The sequence below is a fragment of the Sus scrofa genome, chromosome 15 (genome assembly GCF_054392235.1).
Source record: "Sus scrofa isolate SSC_HxYL_T2T_F1_AM1 chromosome 15, Sscrofa_HxYL_maternal_Yorkshire_Landrace_v2.0, whole genome shotgun sequence".
NCBI lineage: Eukaryota > Metazoa > Chordata > Mammalia > Artiodactyla > Suidae > Sus > Sus scrofa.
The window spans coordinates 152,766,304-152,781,885 of NC_139397.1; the positions used below are offsets into that span (position 1 = coordinate 152,766,304).

The following is a 15,582-nucleotide window of genomic DNA, read 5'->3' on the forward strand; positions in this document are numbered from 1 at the left end:
AACGTGAACAGGAGGAAATCCATGCGGGAACAGCGTTCCTAAAAGCCAGACGAGTGTCCAGGGCCAAACCACAGTGGGGAACAGACCGGTGTGTAAAGGCTGGCGGACACGCTCTCGCGAGGCCGCCCGAGAGAAAGAGGCCCAGTTTTCACATTCAGAGCTGAGGCTGAACGAGCCGTGAACACGCCTGGAATGGCCGTGATCCCGGCAGCCAGGGCTTTGGGCCAGCAGGATCCGAGTCTCCCAAGACGAAAGGCAGGAATACCGCGGCTAGATGGCAGTGGACACGACGGTCAGCTCCCTGGACAGTGTGCAAACGCCTCAGTCGGCTGTCCCTGGCTACCCGACCAGGGGACAAGCCCAGGGCGCTCAGCCAGCTCCTCAGTGGTCCCGCAGAGGGACAGCCCACGCGGGCCGACGTGCTTCCTACCTCCCTGAACCCCTCCATCGCTCAGACAGCAGCGAGGAAGCAGCTGGCGTCAGAAAGGTGGTGCCAGGTGCCCTGGACTCTTGGCAGTGAGCAGGTGCCTTTCCTGCCCGAGCGAGGGGCCGGGTTGGGCAGCTGCCCCCGTCCTGACCCCGCCCTGTGCTGTCTGTCTGGTAGGGGAGCCCGTGGGGCCAGGGAGCTCTGGGCCACGGGGTGAGACTGTTTTCCAGTGCCTGGTGGGCAAGGGCCCAGGCTTGGCCTGCCCTGAGCATCTGGCCTGGGCAGCTGGCCGTGCAGGAGCAGGGCCTGGGGGGGGGGGGATTCCTGGGATGGGAAGCACGTGGGCAGATCTGGGCCACACTGGCCACCATCTGGGGGGATGGGCTCAAGGCGGTGCCCCTGTCCTGGGCGTCAGGAAGTCAAAGCTTTAAGCCCCTGTGGGGGCTGAGCCAGGCTCAGTGCTGGAGTGGCCCCACTTCCACAAGGGCCACTCTGCCAAAAACTCACACCTGCCACAGGCTGGGTGTGCCAAGCACTGGGGATTTACCCGGGGACAAGGCAAACTCCATCCTGGTGGGTGGATGTCCCAGCAGGGGAACCAGCCGTGAGCTGGGGAGTGAGGGGCGGGTACGGTCATGACGGACAGAGGACGAGGACGAGGACAGCACTGGGCAGCGGTTGTCACGGGGGCCAGGGGCCCATCGAGAAGTGAAAAAGCACGAGGCGGGAAGATGCTACTTCTTTAAAGACGTGTCCTCTGCCCACCTCCCAGGGCGGGCTGGGACCGAGGGGCTGGCAGAGTCTCAGCTAGAGTGGTGACACCCAGTGCCCCCAGCCCCGTGCCACCTCGCCCCTGCCAGGCACCCATGCCTGATCCTTCGGCGTCTCATCCACGCGACCCCCTTGCTCCTAAGTTCCTCCCCACCCTCCCCTCCCCGGGAGGCAGAAGAAGCTGAAGGCATCCGACCAGTCAGACCAGGTGACGGGTTCACCTGCACGAGGGGAAGAAGCAGGTGGGCTTTCGCGGAAGGACCCACGTCCAAAGTCAGGTCTGCTGCTCCTGGTCCGCCGGAGCGCTCCGGTTTCCTCAGAGTCCCCGAGTCGCCCGTCTTCCCAGCCTCTCCTGTCCTAACAGCCTGACTGAGAGGTGAGTCAGGTGCTACACCACTCAGGCTACACGTGTAACGCGGTCGTTTCCGGTACGTGCACGGAGCCGGGCAGGCACGACCACAGTCCGCGAGCAGAACCCCTCCGTCGGCTCCAGAGAACGCCGTGCCCCAGCCCCTGGCACCGCCCCGCCCCCGCCGGCTGTCTGCGCAGCTGTGGGTTCGGACTTTTCAGGCAAATGGAAACACGCATGGTGTCTGGGTCTGGCCTGGTCCACTCGGCACCGGGTTCACCAGTTCATGGGTGTATGGGTTTCGCGTTTACCCACGTGTGGCCTGCGCCAGTGCTTCCTTGCTCTCTGTGGCTGGATAACGTCCCGTCGTGGGGACGTGCCACGTCCTGCTGACCACTCACTGTCCGGTGGGCACCTGGGCTGCCCCTTGCGGGCGGTGCTGCTGTGGAGCACGTGGTCCAGGCCTGTGGACTCAGCTCTCGTGGCAGATCCCGGGGGATCGGGCCACTGGGTCTTTAACTTTCGCAGGAGCCCCTGGGCCACGTTCCAAAGCACGTGTGTTACTCTCCGACACAAAGATGCTTTATTTCACACGTCAGAGTTGAAAACGGCTACTGAGAATGACTTTTTTCCTGTTTTAACAACCAGCGAAACGGTGCTAACCTTTCCAGAACTTCCCCTGGAGACGGGCTGTGACCCCCCAGACTTGGGCGGGGGATGGAGACCCGGCACACGCTGGGGCATACGCCCCTTCACAGGTCCCTCCAACAGGCGGGCAGAGCGCAGGTGCCAGGGCTGGGGGCCCCGCGCCTCTGCACCGCTGGCGGCCTGCTGCGGGTTTGCCGAGGAAGATGAACATCTGAAGACGCTCAGGGAAGCCGGGGGCGGGGGGAGCAAGCAGAGTGAGCCGCCTGGTGACAGACATGTGCAGCTGCCCCGGGGACGCGGGGACTGACCCGACTGACCTTGTTGAGGTGCAGCTGCTGCTGCTGAAACTGCTGCTTGTGCTTCTCCAGGAACTGCTGGTGCTGCTGCTGGATCACCAGGTGCTGCAGGGCCTGCGCGTTCTGGGGCAGTGGCGCCGACTGCGTGCGCCCCAGCGGGCGGTGCTGCCGCAGCTTGTGGATGGACGGGGACACGCGGTCCGCCCCCACCAGGGACTGCGCGTGCAGGGGCAGCGCTCCCAGGCCTGCAAGATACCAGTCTGAAGATAATACGGAGGAAAAGGCGCAGAGGGAAGAGGAAGAAGAGAGGAGGGAGAGGCGGGTGAGTGACGGCTGGAGACCACGGGGACTGCACCCGCCAGCCCGGCACCGCCTCCCGGAAGCCTGCCGGGCCTGCTCCAGCCCGGTGAGCTTCCCGGCCCCGGCTTCATGCAGAGGCCGTCCCCTGGAGGCCACTGCTCCTGACATCCAGGTCCAGCCATAAACGGGGTCTGAGTGGCCCCAGCAACCTGCCCTCAATGGGGCCAAGGCCGAAAAGCTTTGCCCGAACAGCACTGTGGGTGAGGAGACGCACAGGCCCAGCCGAGGAGGGGGCTGTGGTTCCGGTGGCTCCAGAGGCTTCTGGAAGGCCGGCGACCGGGCTCCTCGCTGACGGCCACAGAAACCAGGGCGCGAGGAAGACACCGACCGCCCTCAGGGATCAGGCCTTTTTACACACAGAGGCGTTAACACCACGCGCCCTTCTGACGCCCACTGTCAAGATCTCTGTTTCCAGCAAAGGGTCTGGCCTCAGCTGCCCAGGAAAAGGGCGGCCACACCCACCCCTGTCTTGACCGAGAGTCTGAACTGAGAATCGACACGGGCAGGAGAGGATCTTGTTTGAATCTGAGTTTGAATCTTGTTTTAAAGAGCAACCGCCTCAGGCGGACAGCCTCCTTCAGCATCTTCCCTCCCGCCTCCCTTCCAGGCATCGGTCGTGTCTTTCAAACAAGTCGTTAGTTTGGAGAGTTTACTGCTGTCCCCTGGTTCCACCAGCAAAGGGGTAAGACAAGCCCTTTCAGCCCCCAAGCGTCTGTTCCTTGGCCACCGAAGGGGGAGAAACGCTAACGGCATCCCAGGCTGACAACGACCCCAGACCGGGGCGTCTGGCCGGGAGAAGCAACAGGTGCCCTGACCACGTCAGCTCTTGGCTGACCCGACACAGGCCACTGTGCTCCAGGGACGCGGGCGGATGGTGGAAGGGCCTGACGGGCGAGTGCCTGGGTCGGACACAGGGCTGCCCGGGTCGGGGGCCCTTTGGGGGGATCCTGGTCTGCTGCTGCCCCAGCTCTCCCCCTCATCCCATTCACCCCGGATGTCACTCCAGTGCCTGCAGAGTGTAAAGCCGTGGGGCCACCACACTCGGGACAAAGGTACCGATCAGCATGGCTGAGGACTGGACCTCTGACCTTCTGGCAGCAAACCGGGGGCTGGCCAGGGCGCTTCTGTGCCTAAGATGCCCCCATCATTACGAGGGTTTGGGATGATACCTCACAGTTGGCTGCTTTTCGGAACATACCGTAACATTTTTAAGCACGAGGGCTCAGTCGATTAGGATCGGACTCTGCCCTAGGTGCCCAGCTGCCTGCAGAGGCGGGCAGGGAGGTTGAATGGGGCTTCGCTCCTCCAGCCCGCAGCATGGGCAGAAGGCCCACCGGGCCCGGGAAAGGAGCCACGTTGACCGCAGAGCCCGTGCCAGGGCGCCCCCCGGGCACACACTCTGTTCCTCCTGGGGGATGGGCTGGGGGTGACGGGGCAGGGGCAGCCTCCCCGGGGTCCACGCTGGCACATGAGATGGTGTTTCTCCACCAGGCCAGCGGCGGACGTTTTACCGCTGCACTGGGTCCTGTCCAGATGCAGGAATCTGCCCGAGATGAGCAGCGCCTGCGTCCTGAGGTCTTACAAATCCACTGCCCTACCAGCCACGGCCAACATCTGTCAAGCATTTCAGGGGGGAATGAACCAAGCAGGACTTAGGTCTCAACTGGCAGAGCAGCACAACCTGGGTGCCTGGCTAGCATCCCAGGCTGCAAGCCCCATCTGGCCCAGTCAGTCAGCCTACTTGGGAGCTCTGGGATGGCCAGCTAGGTTCCCAGGAGGTGGCCACACTCGCAGCACATTGCTGAGTGGCCGGAAGCCTGGGTGACACAGCCACATCCGCCAGGCGCCCCCACCTGCCTCTCTCCTGGGCCCTTTATTCCACCTGTTCACCTGCGATTCCTACAAAAGTCTCAGGGAAGGTGCACGCCCCCAGGAAGCCTTCCCTGACTGCACCCTGCTGCAAGCCCAGCACCCAACCTTCTCCATGAGCCCCAACTGCAAAGCTCTCCGTGGGTCGGGGGAGTGGGGTGCCTGGCGAGTAGGAGACGCTGATCTGACAGCTCTGCTCGCCGGCCACGGGTGATGCACTGGGCAGGTGGCTGCCTGCTCAGGGTCGTGGCTTCCCTCCAGGCCAGGCTGCCCAGCAGAACCTTCTATGTGGAAGATACAATCCACATGCCTGGCCCACGTGTGTCCAGCCTGGGGAGGACTAGAGCGAGCAGCAAACACAGCTTCTTTCGGCCCTGAGCGTCCGGCCTGGGCCCGCTGCTTGGAGACTCGACCTGGGACCATTTCAGGGCCCCCTGCTCCTTTCAGGGGAAGATTCCAGTCTGTCGAGGGCGTCCCAGAGCTTCTGACACCGAGGATGCACAAGCCGCTCTGAGCAGGCGGCGCGTGGACCCAGGACCCCGCACCTTCCCCAGCAGGGACCCGCTGCCAGGCATTTGGGAAAGGACCTGGGTTCTAGCTCTGACACCGTCTGTCCACAGAGACCATCACCAACAGGCAGGGCTGTGGGCCGACCCCTCGGGAACCTCAGAGAACCCGCCAGAGCAAACCCGTGCTGAGTGACCCTCCCTGGCCCTGCTCAGACACCCCGCCTGGCACATGGTCCAGTCGCAGAGACATCTGTGCACCCACCACGCACCAACTGCTGCGTGGGGGGGAGGGAGGAGGTGGCCAGGGTGCAGACGAGACGGAGCATGAGAAGCTGCACTGCGGCAGCAGGACCAGGAGGAAGGCCGGGGCTCCTGGCGGGAGGTGGGTGCATGCAAGCCGGACCCAGTGCCGAGAGGGCTCTGAGAAGAGGGTGCTTCCAGAGGGCCCGTGTCGGCCCCCCGCCCAAGGGAGCCTCGTACCCTGTGTGGAGAGGAGGCACTGGGAGGCCGGGCAGGTGGCTGCCTGCTCAGGGCTGCAGCTTCCCTCCAGGCCAGGCTGCCCAGCAGAGCCTTCTGTGTGGAAGGTACGTTCCACGTGCCTACCGCCCCACGGCCGGCAGCCAAGGGAGCGTTTTCTAGGTCACACGTGGGCCTGAACCAATTTTCCCTGTGCTCTTAATTTGGAACTGAAATGTGAACGGCCACCCTGGATGGTGCTGCTCTGGACCCCGGAGGGCCCCTGAGTGGAGCTGGAGGACGCAGTGGGAGTGAAACTGCATGCAAGGGGCCTTCCCGCAAGAAAGACCCAGGATCAGGGTGGGGGTGGGGGCAGGGGGGTGGCCCGAGACCCCAGGAAGGACAGGCGGGGGCGGGGGAGGGACAGAGTGAGGTTGAAGGCCAAGCCCCGTAAAACTAAGAGCAACCACATGGACTGTAGGCACAGACGGCCGAGGAGGGCTCAGGGTCAGGGCTGCCCCGTGGCTACTCGGACTCGGTCAACCCCCAAAACCCGGGGGAGGCCGAGCACCACAGACGGGGCCTGGCCGTGGGATGGAGGCTTCCTCGCCTCCAGGGAGCCCATGGGCTCCATCACCGGAGTAATGCTTTTCCCTGCTGCGGGCCCTTCTAATACAACCGTCCCTTAGGGCGCATGTCAGGTGACTTCACTGAGAGAGACGGACCGCCCAGCAGAGCCGACTCGGCTGCATGGAGCGGCTGGCGCATCAGGGCGGCCGACCCGCTCGACTCCATGCACCTGCCACGCAGGTGGACGCGGTCTAAGGAGCCACCGCCTCGCGTGAGGGGGTGTGCACAGCAGTGCTGGGGGCCGTCTCACCAGCCCCCTTGAAGCCCACAACTGCCCACCCCAGCGGGGCCTGGAGGGCACTCACCTGTGACCAGGGGTGTCTGCGCGGCCGGCTGCTCCAGGAGGACCATGTGCTGCAGGAGAGGGTTGTGGGCCGTCCCCGCGTCCCGGTCCAGGGGAGCCGCGCTCAGGTAGGGGGAGAGGTGGGTGCCGGGGAAGAGGTGGATGCGCTGCTGGAGGGCGGGGAGGGTGAGCCTCTCGGCTTCCTGCTGGCCCGCCGCCTGGGGAGGCAGAGCGGGACGGGGGCCGTCAGGGCGACAACGTCCCCCACCCCCGCAGGCCCGTGGGCAAGCCGCTGGGCTTCCTGCTGGCCCACTGCCCCCTGGGGAGGCAGAATGGGATGGGGGGTGGGGGGAGCCAGGGGTGGGCCAGTGATAGCACCGCCCCCCCGCCAACCCCGCAGACCCGTGGGTGCCTACTTACCGTGGAAGGGCCGGTGGCGGGAAGCCCCAGCGTGATGTTGGGCAAAGACGGGGACGTGTAGAGGGGGAGGGGGCCCACGGAGCCTTCCCGAGTCACGAGCCTGTGAGCCAAGCTGGTCTGCGGACAGAGCACACGGCCGTCACACAGCCTGCAGGCCAGGCCTGCGGTCCCCTGAACAAAGCTGTCTTGACAAGTGACAGCAGCGAGACAGACGCGGCCGTCCACAGCATTAGAACCTGATTCACGATCCGTCACACTCTTGCTTGTTTTTAGTTAACTTGCTCATTCGCACTAAAGCTACCAGACTAAATCCAGGAGAGTATGTTTAAAAATATGTTCTGAGAGCTGGGAATGTCCTTCCAAACAAAACACGAGAGGTAGGAACGAGAGAGGAAAATGATGAATAAAAACAATCCCCTCACATAAAAGGCAAATAGTGCTGACGACAAGGCTGGCAATGGATAGTACAGACAGAGGCCAATATATAAAGAGCACACAGATCAAACAACAATTCATGAGGAAGGACAAAGAAGAACCAACATGGAGAAAAAACTCAGGAAAGAAAATTCAGCACCATCCTGTAATCTAAAGACCTATCAAAAAATCTAAAAATGTATTTTAAAATTGATCATGTTGGCAAAGGTTTTTTGAAAATGACGACAGCATCGTGATCGAGGGAGTTGGAAACACGCTGCCGGGTGGACGGTAAATGGGTGCCTTCCTTCTGCAGGACGATTCGGCGCTCCTTGTCAAAAGCCTTAAAACAGACCCAATCTTTGCTCCGAGACCCCTCCCCTCCACGCTGAGGGTGTCCTCTTAGGAAGTAAAGCTAGAGGAATTTGAGGATCTTATTTACCACGTGGGGCTAAGCAGCAGCCCCGAGGACCTGCACCACTGTGGCATTTCACATCGTCTTGCTTCTAGAAGGCATGTCCTTTGCTAAGAGGACACTGTCTCATTCACACCATCTCCTCCCCTCGGTAGGGACCAAGAGCACACAGTCACAACCACGAGCCGAGCAACAGCAGGTGGTGTGTGTGCCCTGACGTCGGCGGGGGGTCGCGGAAAGTCACCTTCGTGATGGACAGGTCACCAAGTCTCTCCTAGTTCTTCCCCCAAAGGATTTTTTAATTAAGGATGAGAAACACCTGGGTGCTCAAAAATTTCATTTGCAAGATAAAAATGTGCAGATGCGTGAGCTGAAAGGGATGACAGGTTCCCGTAAGCCATGACGGAAGGTCTACCGCGCAGCTAGAAAGCGCTCCCCCCCTGCCCCCCATCCCCGGGAAGGCAGACCCTTCCCCCGCCCCCGGCGGGGCGCAGGCATTCCCTGCCTTGCTGGGTGGCTCAACGGTGTCACACGCTGCACCTGATAAACTGTCCTCATGCCACCCCGGCAACGCAGGAAGGACCGTGTCCTCACTTGGGAGGAAGTTTAGCTGCAGGAAGGTGGCTGCAGCAAAGGCTTTAGGCTTTAGGTTTTTCACATAGTAACACAGTAATGATTCAAGGGCGCCTTAAAAAATGGCCTCTTTCCGGGTTAAAAACAAGCAGCAAGCTGTGCTTCAGAGGAAGCGGCTCAGAGTGCCAAGGAGGGCAGGAGGGCTCCGGACTGTGATGCCCAGGAACCAAAGCCACGGACATGCCAAGTCTGCAAAGCCATCACTTCCTCTTGCATCTCATTCACATCTAGAAATGGGAGTCCCCATCATGGCTCAGCGGTGAGCAAAGCCGACTAGCACCCACGAGGACATGGGTTCGATCCCTGGCCTCGCTCAGTGGGTTAAAGATCCCGCGTTGCCGTTAGCTGTGGATCATATGTGCTGTGGCTGCGGTGTAGGCGGGTGGCTGCAGCTCCAATTCGACCCCTAGCCTGGGAACCTCCATATGCCGTGGGTACGGCCCTAAAAAGACAAAAAGACCAAAAATAAAATAAAATAAAATAAATAAATGAAGCAGCCCTCTGCTTCATGGTCAGGTGCTGGCCGTGTCCATCGGCCCTACCACTCGCTCCCACTGGAAAGTCCAGGGCCAGGTCAGCGCCCACCACCAGCCTCCAAATCACACTTGGCTTTCTGCATGGAACGAAGCGCCCCCACGGAGGAGGCCATCCCTGGGTGGGGGAGCCCTGCTTCCTCTGGGGTGGAGGCGCTGAGCTTCCCTCGGTCCCGCAGTGAAAGGGGTGCAGGCAGCTCCGTGCCCCCCATCTCCGCAGGAGCAGCCTGGCTTCCTGGGCCCGGAGCTCTCACCAAACTGCCCAATCCTAACACGTCTCAAAATCCACAATCCAACTGAGATCAAATGTTCAGAGGCTGCCCCTGCGATTACAATGAAAAGCTCAGTGAAACACGGAAACCGCACTCTTCCCACCTCCTGGGATTCCTTTCGCATCTTCCATCAATTTGCAGGAGCTTAATTCACGTTAACATGGGATTTGTAAAAACTCACGCATAAGTTAAACCAGCATCCACCCGCATAAGCCCTCTCTACGTACGGGCCATTAGGTACCTAACAGCCCCTTTTAAGCAAAAGCAGGATCCATGACGGCCCTTGACAAGTCACAGCCGGCACGTCCATCTCGTTCAGGGAAGCAGTTTTTAGGCCAAGTTCTAAGGCAAATTACAGGTATGACCTCCGTCTTACAAACTGTAACCACCTCGAGGATTTTCGCAGGTGGGTTGAAATGCACGGTAACAAAAGGGACAGATGCACAGAGGAAACGAGGAAGAGGCGACGGGGGATCAAGCAGACTAGAGGAGGAGGCGCTTCGAGGAGTGACCCGAGGCCCTAAAACCCGCCTGGACGCCAGCCTCTAGAAACTGGCAGTGAAAAAGCCGTCACGTGTGTCTGCTTATCCCCCAGGACTCGGCAGCCCTCTGGGAGGGCGGGACTCGTCTCGAGGTATTGAGGAGAGAAAGTAAGATACTGCAGGCAATGACACGAGCTTCCTGGACGTCGGAAGGACGGAGGAAAAACCTCCCAAGAACCCCGCAGTCTGTAGGACCGTCCCCACAGGTAGCACAGGGCACCTACTGCTGGCTCAGTCCCGGGACACTCACTGTGCAGCCGGCTCCCCACGTGGCCCCCAGCCCCGGCCCATCCCAGGCTGCTGGGGAGCCGCGGGGAGGCAGGCCCTTGGCACGTGCCCCAGGGACACTTGTGGGATGAGCCGAGGTTGAGTGAAGTGAGTAAAGAGAGAAACAGGCGCGTGGAGGGGAGGTTCTGGAAGCCAGGTCCGGTCACGGGCAGGACCTGCAGCCTGGCCGGCCCTCCACCTGGCCGGATCAGCCACCCATCCCCTCTCTCTGGAACTCTCTCGCCACCCATGTCCGGCTCAAGCTGCAGCACACCTGGGCTGCCAAGCAGAGGTGAGGGGCACACCCCACCCTGTGTCTGAGGCCTGGGGTCCCGAGAAGCTTCTGACATGCCGCCCCCAACACTGCAGATTGAAGGGCAGCTATAAACGGCTCTTTGGAGCCACGGCTGGGCCAGCCGGAATACCGGCCATGGACAGGGGCGCAGGGCACTGACCTCGGCCGGGACGCTGGGCACAGCGGGCGCGATGCCGTTCTCCGTGCTGACGCTCCCGGAGCTGTTGTTGGGCGAGCTGGGCGCGGAGCCCGGGGCGCTGCTGCACGCGGAGTCTGTGGGGAGAGACACTCGTGAGCCTGGCCCGGAGCAGGTCCCGGACACGAGACGTGCAAACAGGGACCCGAGCTGCGCGGGCCTCCTGAGGACTGGAGCTGGCGGCTGGCACAAGCCCCAACTCGAACAAGCAGGACCGCGTCCCCACATGGAGCTCATTCCCTGTTCTCAGCTTTGTCACCGACCTTCTCGTGAGCTTCGCAAACCTGTGGCTCCTGGAGGCCCTGCCTGAACCTCTATGCTCTGCACACGAGCGATGTTATTCTCCTTTTGAAAGGTTTCAAAATGATCTCTCTTTTTTTTGGTCTTTTTTGTCTGTTGAGGGCTGTACCCACGGTACACGCAAGTTCCCAGACTAGGGGTCGAATCAGAGTTGTAGCTGCCGGCCTACACCACAGCCACAGCAACTCGGGATCTAAGCCGAGTCTGCGACCTACACCACCGCTCACGGCAACACCCCGGATCCTTAACCCACCGAGCGAGGCCAGGGATTGAACCCGAGTCCTCGTGGGTGCTCGTCAGATTCGTTTCCATTAAAAGCCACGACGGGAACTCCCGCAAGAAGATCTTAAAACACCAAAGAATAAAGCCTGAGCACCTATTAACATTCTAACAACAAAAGGCAAGAAAACACGGAAGCCAAACACCTGCCCAGGGAGGCGACCCGCTGGGCTCGCTTCCAGAGCCCCCCCGACTGTTTACCGTGGGCTGACCCTCTCTTTTCAAACACCCAGGACGAGCTCAGCTGGGGCATCTGTGCCTGACTGGCGTCATCTGAAAACAAACCTCGGGATGCCCCCTGGAGCCGTGAAGGTGCGCCTGGCCCATCCCGCCCGGCGGGCGGGGTTCTGCTCCTCGGGAGCCGGGGCAGAGGAGGGAGCGTGTCCCACCGGGGCTCCCTTTCCCCCACAGGAGCCGCCTCGACACGTGTGGGAACACGCTTCGGGACGCCCTGGCGACGCTTGACGGTAATAGAAGGGCAGCTGCCCTTTCCGTGTCTTGATCAGGGTAACGGTGACTGGCGACGGCAGCGTCTAGTAAAACCTTTCAGGAAACCCGCCGGAGCCACGTCCCTGCCTCCCCTGGGCATCCACCACCCGCGGTGACTCCGATGGCTTCGACTCTGCCCGCGTCTGCACTCACAGGCTCGGGAAGAAAAGGGGCGCCGGTGTGGAAGGGAGGCTGTGCTGGCACAGAGGGGACGCCGGGGCCACCTCCCTAAGCTGGCGCCTCAGAGGCCACCTTTCAGAGCTGTCGGGCAAAGCCTCTCTGCCCGCCAAGGTCCAGACCTAGGCAGGGCACGAGGGCGGTGAGACCACAGAGCTGCCTGCAAGGCCTGGTGGACTCTAAAAACTGGTTCCAGCTGAACAGCGGGTCACAGCGAGGAGGCCGAGGCTGCGGTGTGGACGACAGGGCCTGTTCCCTCACACCCAGATCCGCAGGCCTGGCTCCAAGAGCCGTGCCCAGGGGTCAGCACCCTGGTGCCCACAGTGAAGATCTAACCTTGAGGGCACATGCACCTCCCCTTAAGGGGACAGCAGGCAGCTGCGTCCCTGGGAACACGCCGGCAGCAGAAGGCTCTGTCCACTCGGGGGCCCGCTTCCACCCTCCCCGGGCTCAGCCCACTCTCCCGGCACTGAAGGTGAACACGGGCCCGGCTCCCCCAGCACACGCCAGACCAGAGCCTGGCCTCGCCCGGCGAGGCATGTTCACGGGCACCTCACTGAGTGGGAGCAGCTGCGGACGCCAGCGGGGCCGGGCAGGTGTCACACTTCACCCCCGAAGACGGAGCGCGCTTCTCCCACCCCCACCTCAGACCTGGCCACCCTCTGCCGTGGAACCCCTCTGCCGTCGTCCTGCCTCCAGTGACCTCCATCCCAAAGTGACCACCAGGGCTGCTGCACAGAAACAAGCTCCCCACGAGCAGGAATAGACACAGGGCCCCACCGTCCTGGCAGCCAGGCCTCCCCGCCGACAAGCCTGTTGGTGACCAGGTGTGGGCTCTGACCCAGGAGAGGCCGGAATCTGAACGGATCCCCCCACGGGGTGGGTAGGGTGGGGACTCTTGGTGACATTATTTCCTGATCTCTTTGGATCTCTCTACAAGAACAACCTCGTGATGACAAGGGCGGGGCCTCGGGGACAAGACCTCAGGCCGAGTTTCACACAAACCACCCAATGTCCAGAAGCCGACCTGGGACCAGGGGCTTTGCCCCCCAGGAGGAGGGGCGGGTGAGCGCTCTCATCTCATTCCAGACACCAGCCTGGGGACCGGGGAGGCACCGCGCCCAGCAGCCCTCCTCCTCCCCCGGGAGCTTGGCCCCACAGCCAGAGCCTGCTTTGCCCGTCAGATGCCGAAACCGGGGAGCAAACCCGGTCCTGTGCCTCCTCCCTCCAGGCTGCCCGGCAGCGCCTTTGTCCTGTGATTCCGGAACGCTGGATGTGCAACATCTGGGGGTGGGGTGTCCCCTCCGAACGGGGCGAGCCCTTGTGACAGGTGCAGCCTCAGGACACGCGGCACAGACGGGAAGGAGCTCTGCCCGGTGGGCGCGCTGCCCCGCATGGCCGCTAGGTGGAGGCCGAGAGCAGTGCGTGTCCTCCAAGGGACACTCCCAAGCTCCCGCCCTGCTCGGCCCGGGGTCCCCCTCTTCCCAGGAAGATCTGGGGGCTCTCCAGTCGTTCAGACACCATTTCATGGGCAGCGGGGCAGGTCGGAAACATGGGCTTCACCAATCACAGGGGAGGGTCGGCTCAGTGCCCCACCTTCAGAGAAACCTCCACTTAAGCTCCAGACAGCATCCCTGTGAGGTCAGAGCGGTCCCTCTCCCCTGCCCGCCCGGCCAGCACTGGAGCTGCCCATGCCACCCGGGGACCCGCTTGAGACTCCTCTGGGCACCCGCTGTGGCCCTCAGACTCCCAGGGCTGGCACTACGGGCACAAGAGCCCTCGGGCCCCAGGAGGAGCGGGGGATGCGGGTTTCAGTGCTTAAGGAACAGCGCAGGAGAGCCTCGGAGAGAGGGTGGGGTGGGCAGGTAAGGCACGTACCTGTGACATCCAGGGGACGCTTTTTTAGAGCAGTAACCACAGGCCCATCTTTCCTGCGTAACAGAGGGCTGCTCCGTCTCTCGGCCACTTTCTGCTTTAGCCTGGAGCGTAATTTCAGATTGGGTTCAGAAGCTGCACAAAAAAGAGACGTCATTTCAGTCAGGCAGACGCAACTGGGGTCAAGGCTATCTCGTTGGCAGTTTAAAAGCACGCGCGTTGGGTAAATATTAGCTGAACGGCGACGTGTCGTTTCCAGGCAGAGGGAGGCAGCAGCCCGCGGGCGGGTTATTTCCAGTCCCATCCGTCCATCCATTCGTCCAAACACTGAATCAAACACACCAGATGCCTTTAGCGAGCTTTCTGTGGATGGACGGTTAGACACACGTGGGAGCTGTCACCGCGCGGACAAGCGGGCACTCAGGGACGGTTTGGGGGCTCTGGCCAGGGACTGTTACGACGACTTGGACATGACACCCTTTCTTATTCACCTGCAAATCAAAAATTCCTCCTCCATGTAACAACCCAGGAGCTAGCGGCCCACTCGAGCTCCCAGCTGCCTCTGCACGACCCGCCTGAGGGGGCTGAGGCCAAGCCCGCGAGTGGGCACCATCTCCCTGTGTCCCTCAGCGTCCCCTGACCCCCGGGCTGGTGCTTGGGCATATGGTTGGGTTTTTGGTAGCAGCTCTGCTTAGAGCAAACTAGACCACCCCAGCCCACCCCAGGCACAGGTCAGGGGAACTCGGGCCTCTGGTGCAAGGCTGCCTCGGGAGGGGGTCTCTGTGGATCCCAACTCTGGGGGCTGGCTGCTTGGGAGCCCAGGCGGTGGTGAGACCGCCCCTTGGGGACGGCGCCTTCTCAGGTTTCTACTGCTGGTGGATTTGCAGATTAGCCAGGTTTTACCTCCTGTTTTTGCTTTTACTCAGCCACCCCGCTGTTTTTAATCTTTCTGGAAGAGGAAGTTTACTGCTCTCTAGAGCAACAAGCAACACAATCAAATTTCCTCCTGGAATCGGAGGTACGCTGGTCCGTTTACAGGAAGTGGGGCTAGCGGGCCACGTGTGCATCTCATGGCTGTGGCGACTCGGCCCTTCAGGGAGCCCAGGGACAGGGCTGAGGGGTGCTGGTCCTCAAGGAGGGCGGAGCCGCCACCTAAACGACGCTTCCCGGAGGAACACGATGTGCTGAGGAGCTGCCGGCCTTTCTAGACGCTCCACCTGCACCTGCTCTGGAGGCAGGGATTCGGGAGAGACGCCCTCTCTGCTTTGCAGCGTTTGTCCTAAAGCAAGGCTCCCCAGCTGGACGTTCATGACGAAGACGACAAGGATCCAACGACGACATAGCCTTCCCCACCGGCTAGAGGACCCGCTTCTAGTTTTCAATATTATTTCTAAACGTTTGAAATACGACACATTTATTTCTATTTCTTCACTGAGTTTCTTATTTTACTAATATTAAAACAAAACAAAACAAAACAAAAACTCCATCTGATTAACAGGCAAGAAAACCATAGCTCTTCTTCCACCACCGAGCTCTCAAACCCTGAATGCACACAGGGCATCCTCACTGTCCGTCTGTCCTGGGGACGGAAGCTGCCCCTGAGACCCAGGGCAGCATGGCACCCTCGGAGCTCAGGGGGCACGAGGACCCCGCCCCAGGGTGTGTGTGTGGGACGGCACACGTGTACTGGCACCTACAGCCCATTTCATGCCCAAAGTTCCTGGCTGGGTGATGGTACCACCTGGTCATCCGCTGGGCAGCCAGACCCCAGCCCACGGCCATCCTTCCACACCCCCTGCCCGAGAGCCCCAGGGTCATGGTGGGACTTAAGCCTCTCCTGGACAGGCCCCTGCCCCTGCCCAGCTGCCCCTCCACCC

General features: G+C 61.6%; 1 protein-coding gene across 10 annotated transcripts in view; it reads right to left on the bottom strand.

The window, feature by feature from the left end:
• Positions 1-15,582, bottom strand: part of HDAC4 (histone deacetylase 4) — a 275,503-nt gene that overhangs the window by 46,853 nt on the left and 213,068 nt on the right. For 5 of the 10 annotated variants that reach the window (XR_014829177.1, XM_021075897.2, XM_021075895.2 and 2 more), the window contains 5 exons: positions 13,709-13,840; positions 10,550-10,662; positions 7,019-7,135; positions 6,621-6,816; positions 2,513-2,751 (listed from right to left, as the gene is read on the bottom strand). Coding sequence is in view for 9 of the 10 variants with exons in the window: in XM_021075897.2 (XP_020931556.1) it covers positions 2,513-2,751; positions 6,621-6,816; positions 7,019-7,135; positions 10,550-10,662; positions 13,709-13,840 (797 nt within the window). In the remaining variant the exon portion in view is untranslated. The remainder of the gene's footprint in view (positions 1-2,512; positions 2,752-6,620; positions 6,817-7,018; positions 7,136-10,549; positions 10,663-13,708; positions 13,841-15,582) is intronic. The other 5 variants (XM_021075899.2, XM_021075896.2, XM_084998829.1 and 2 more) reach the window with 1 other exon arrangement.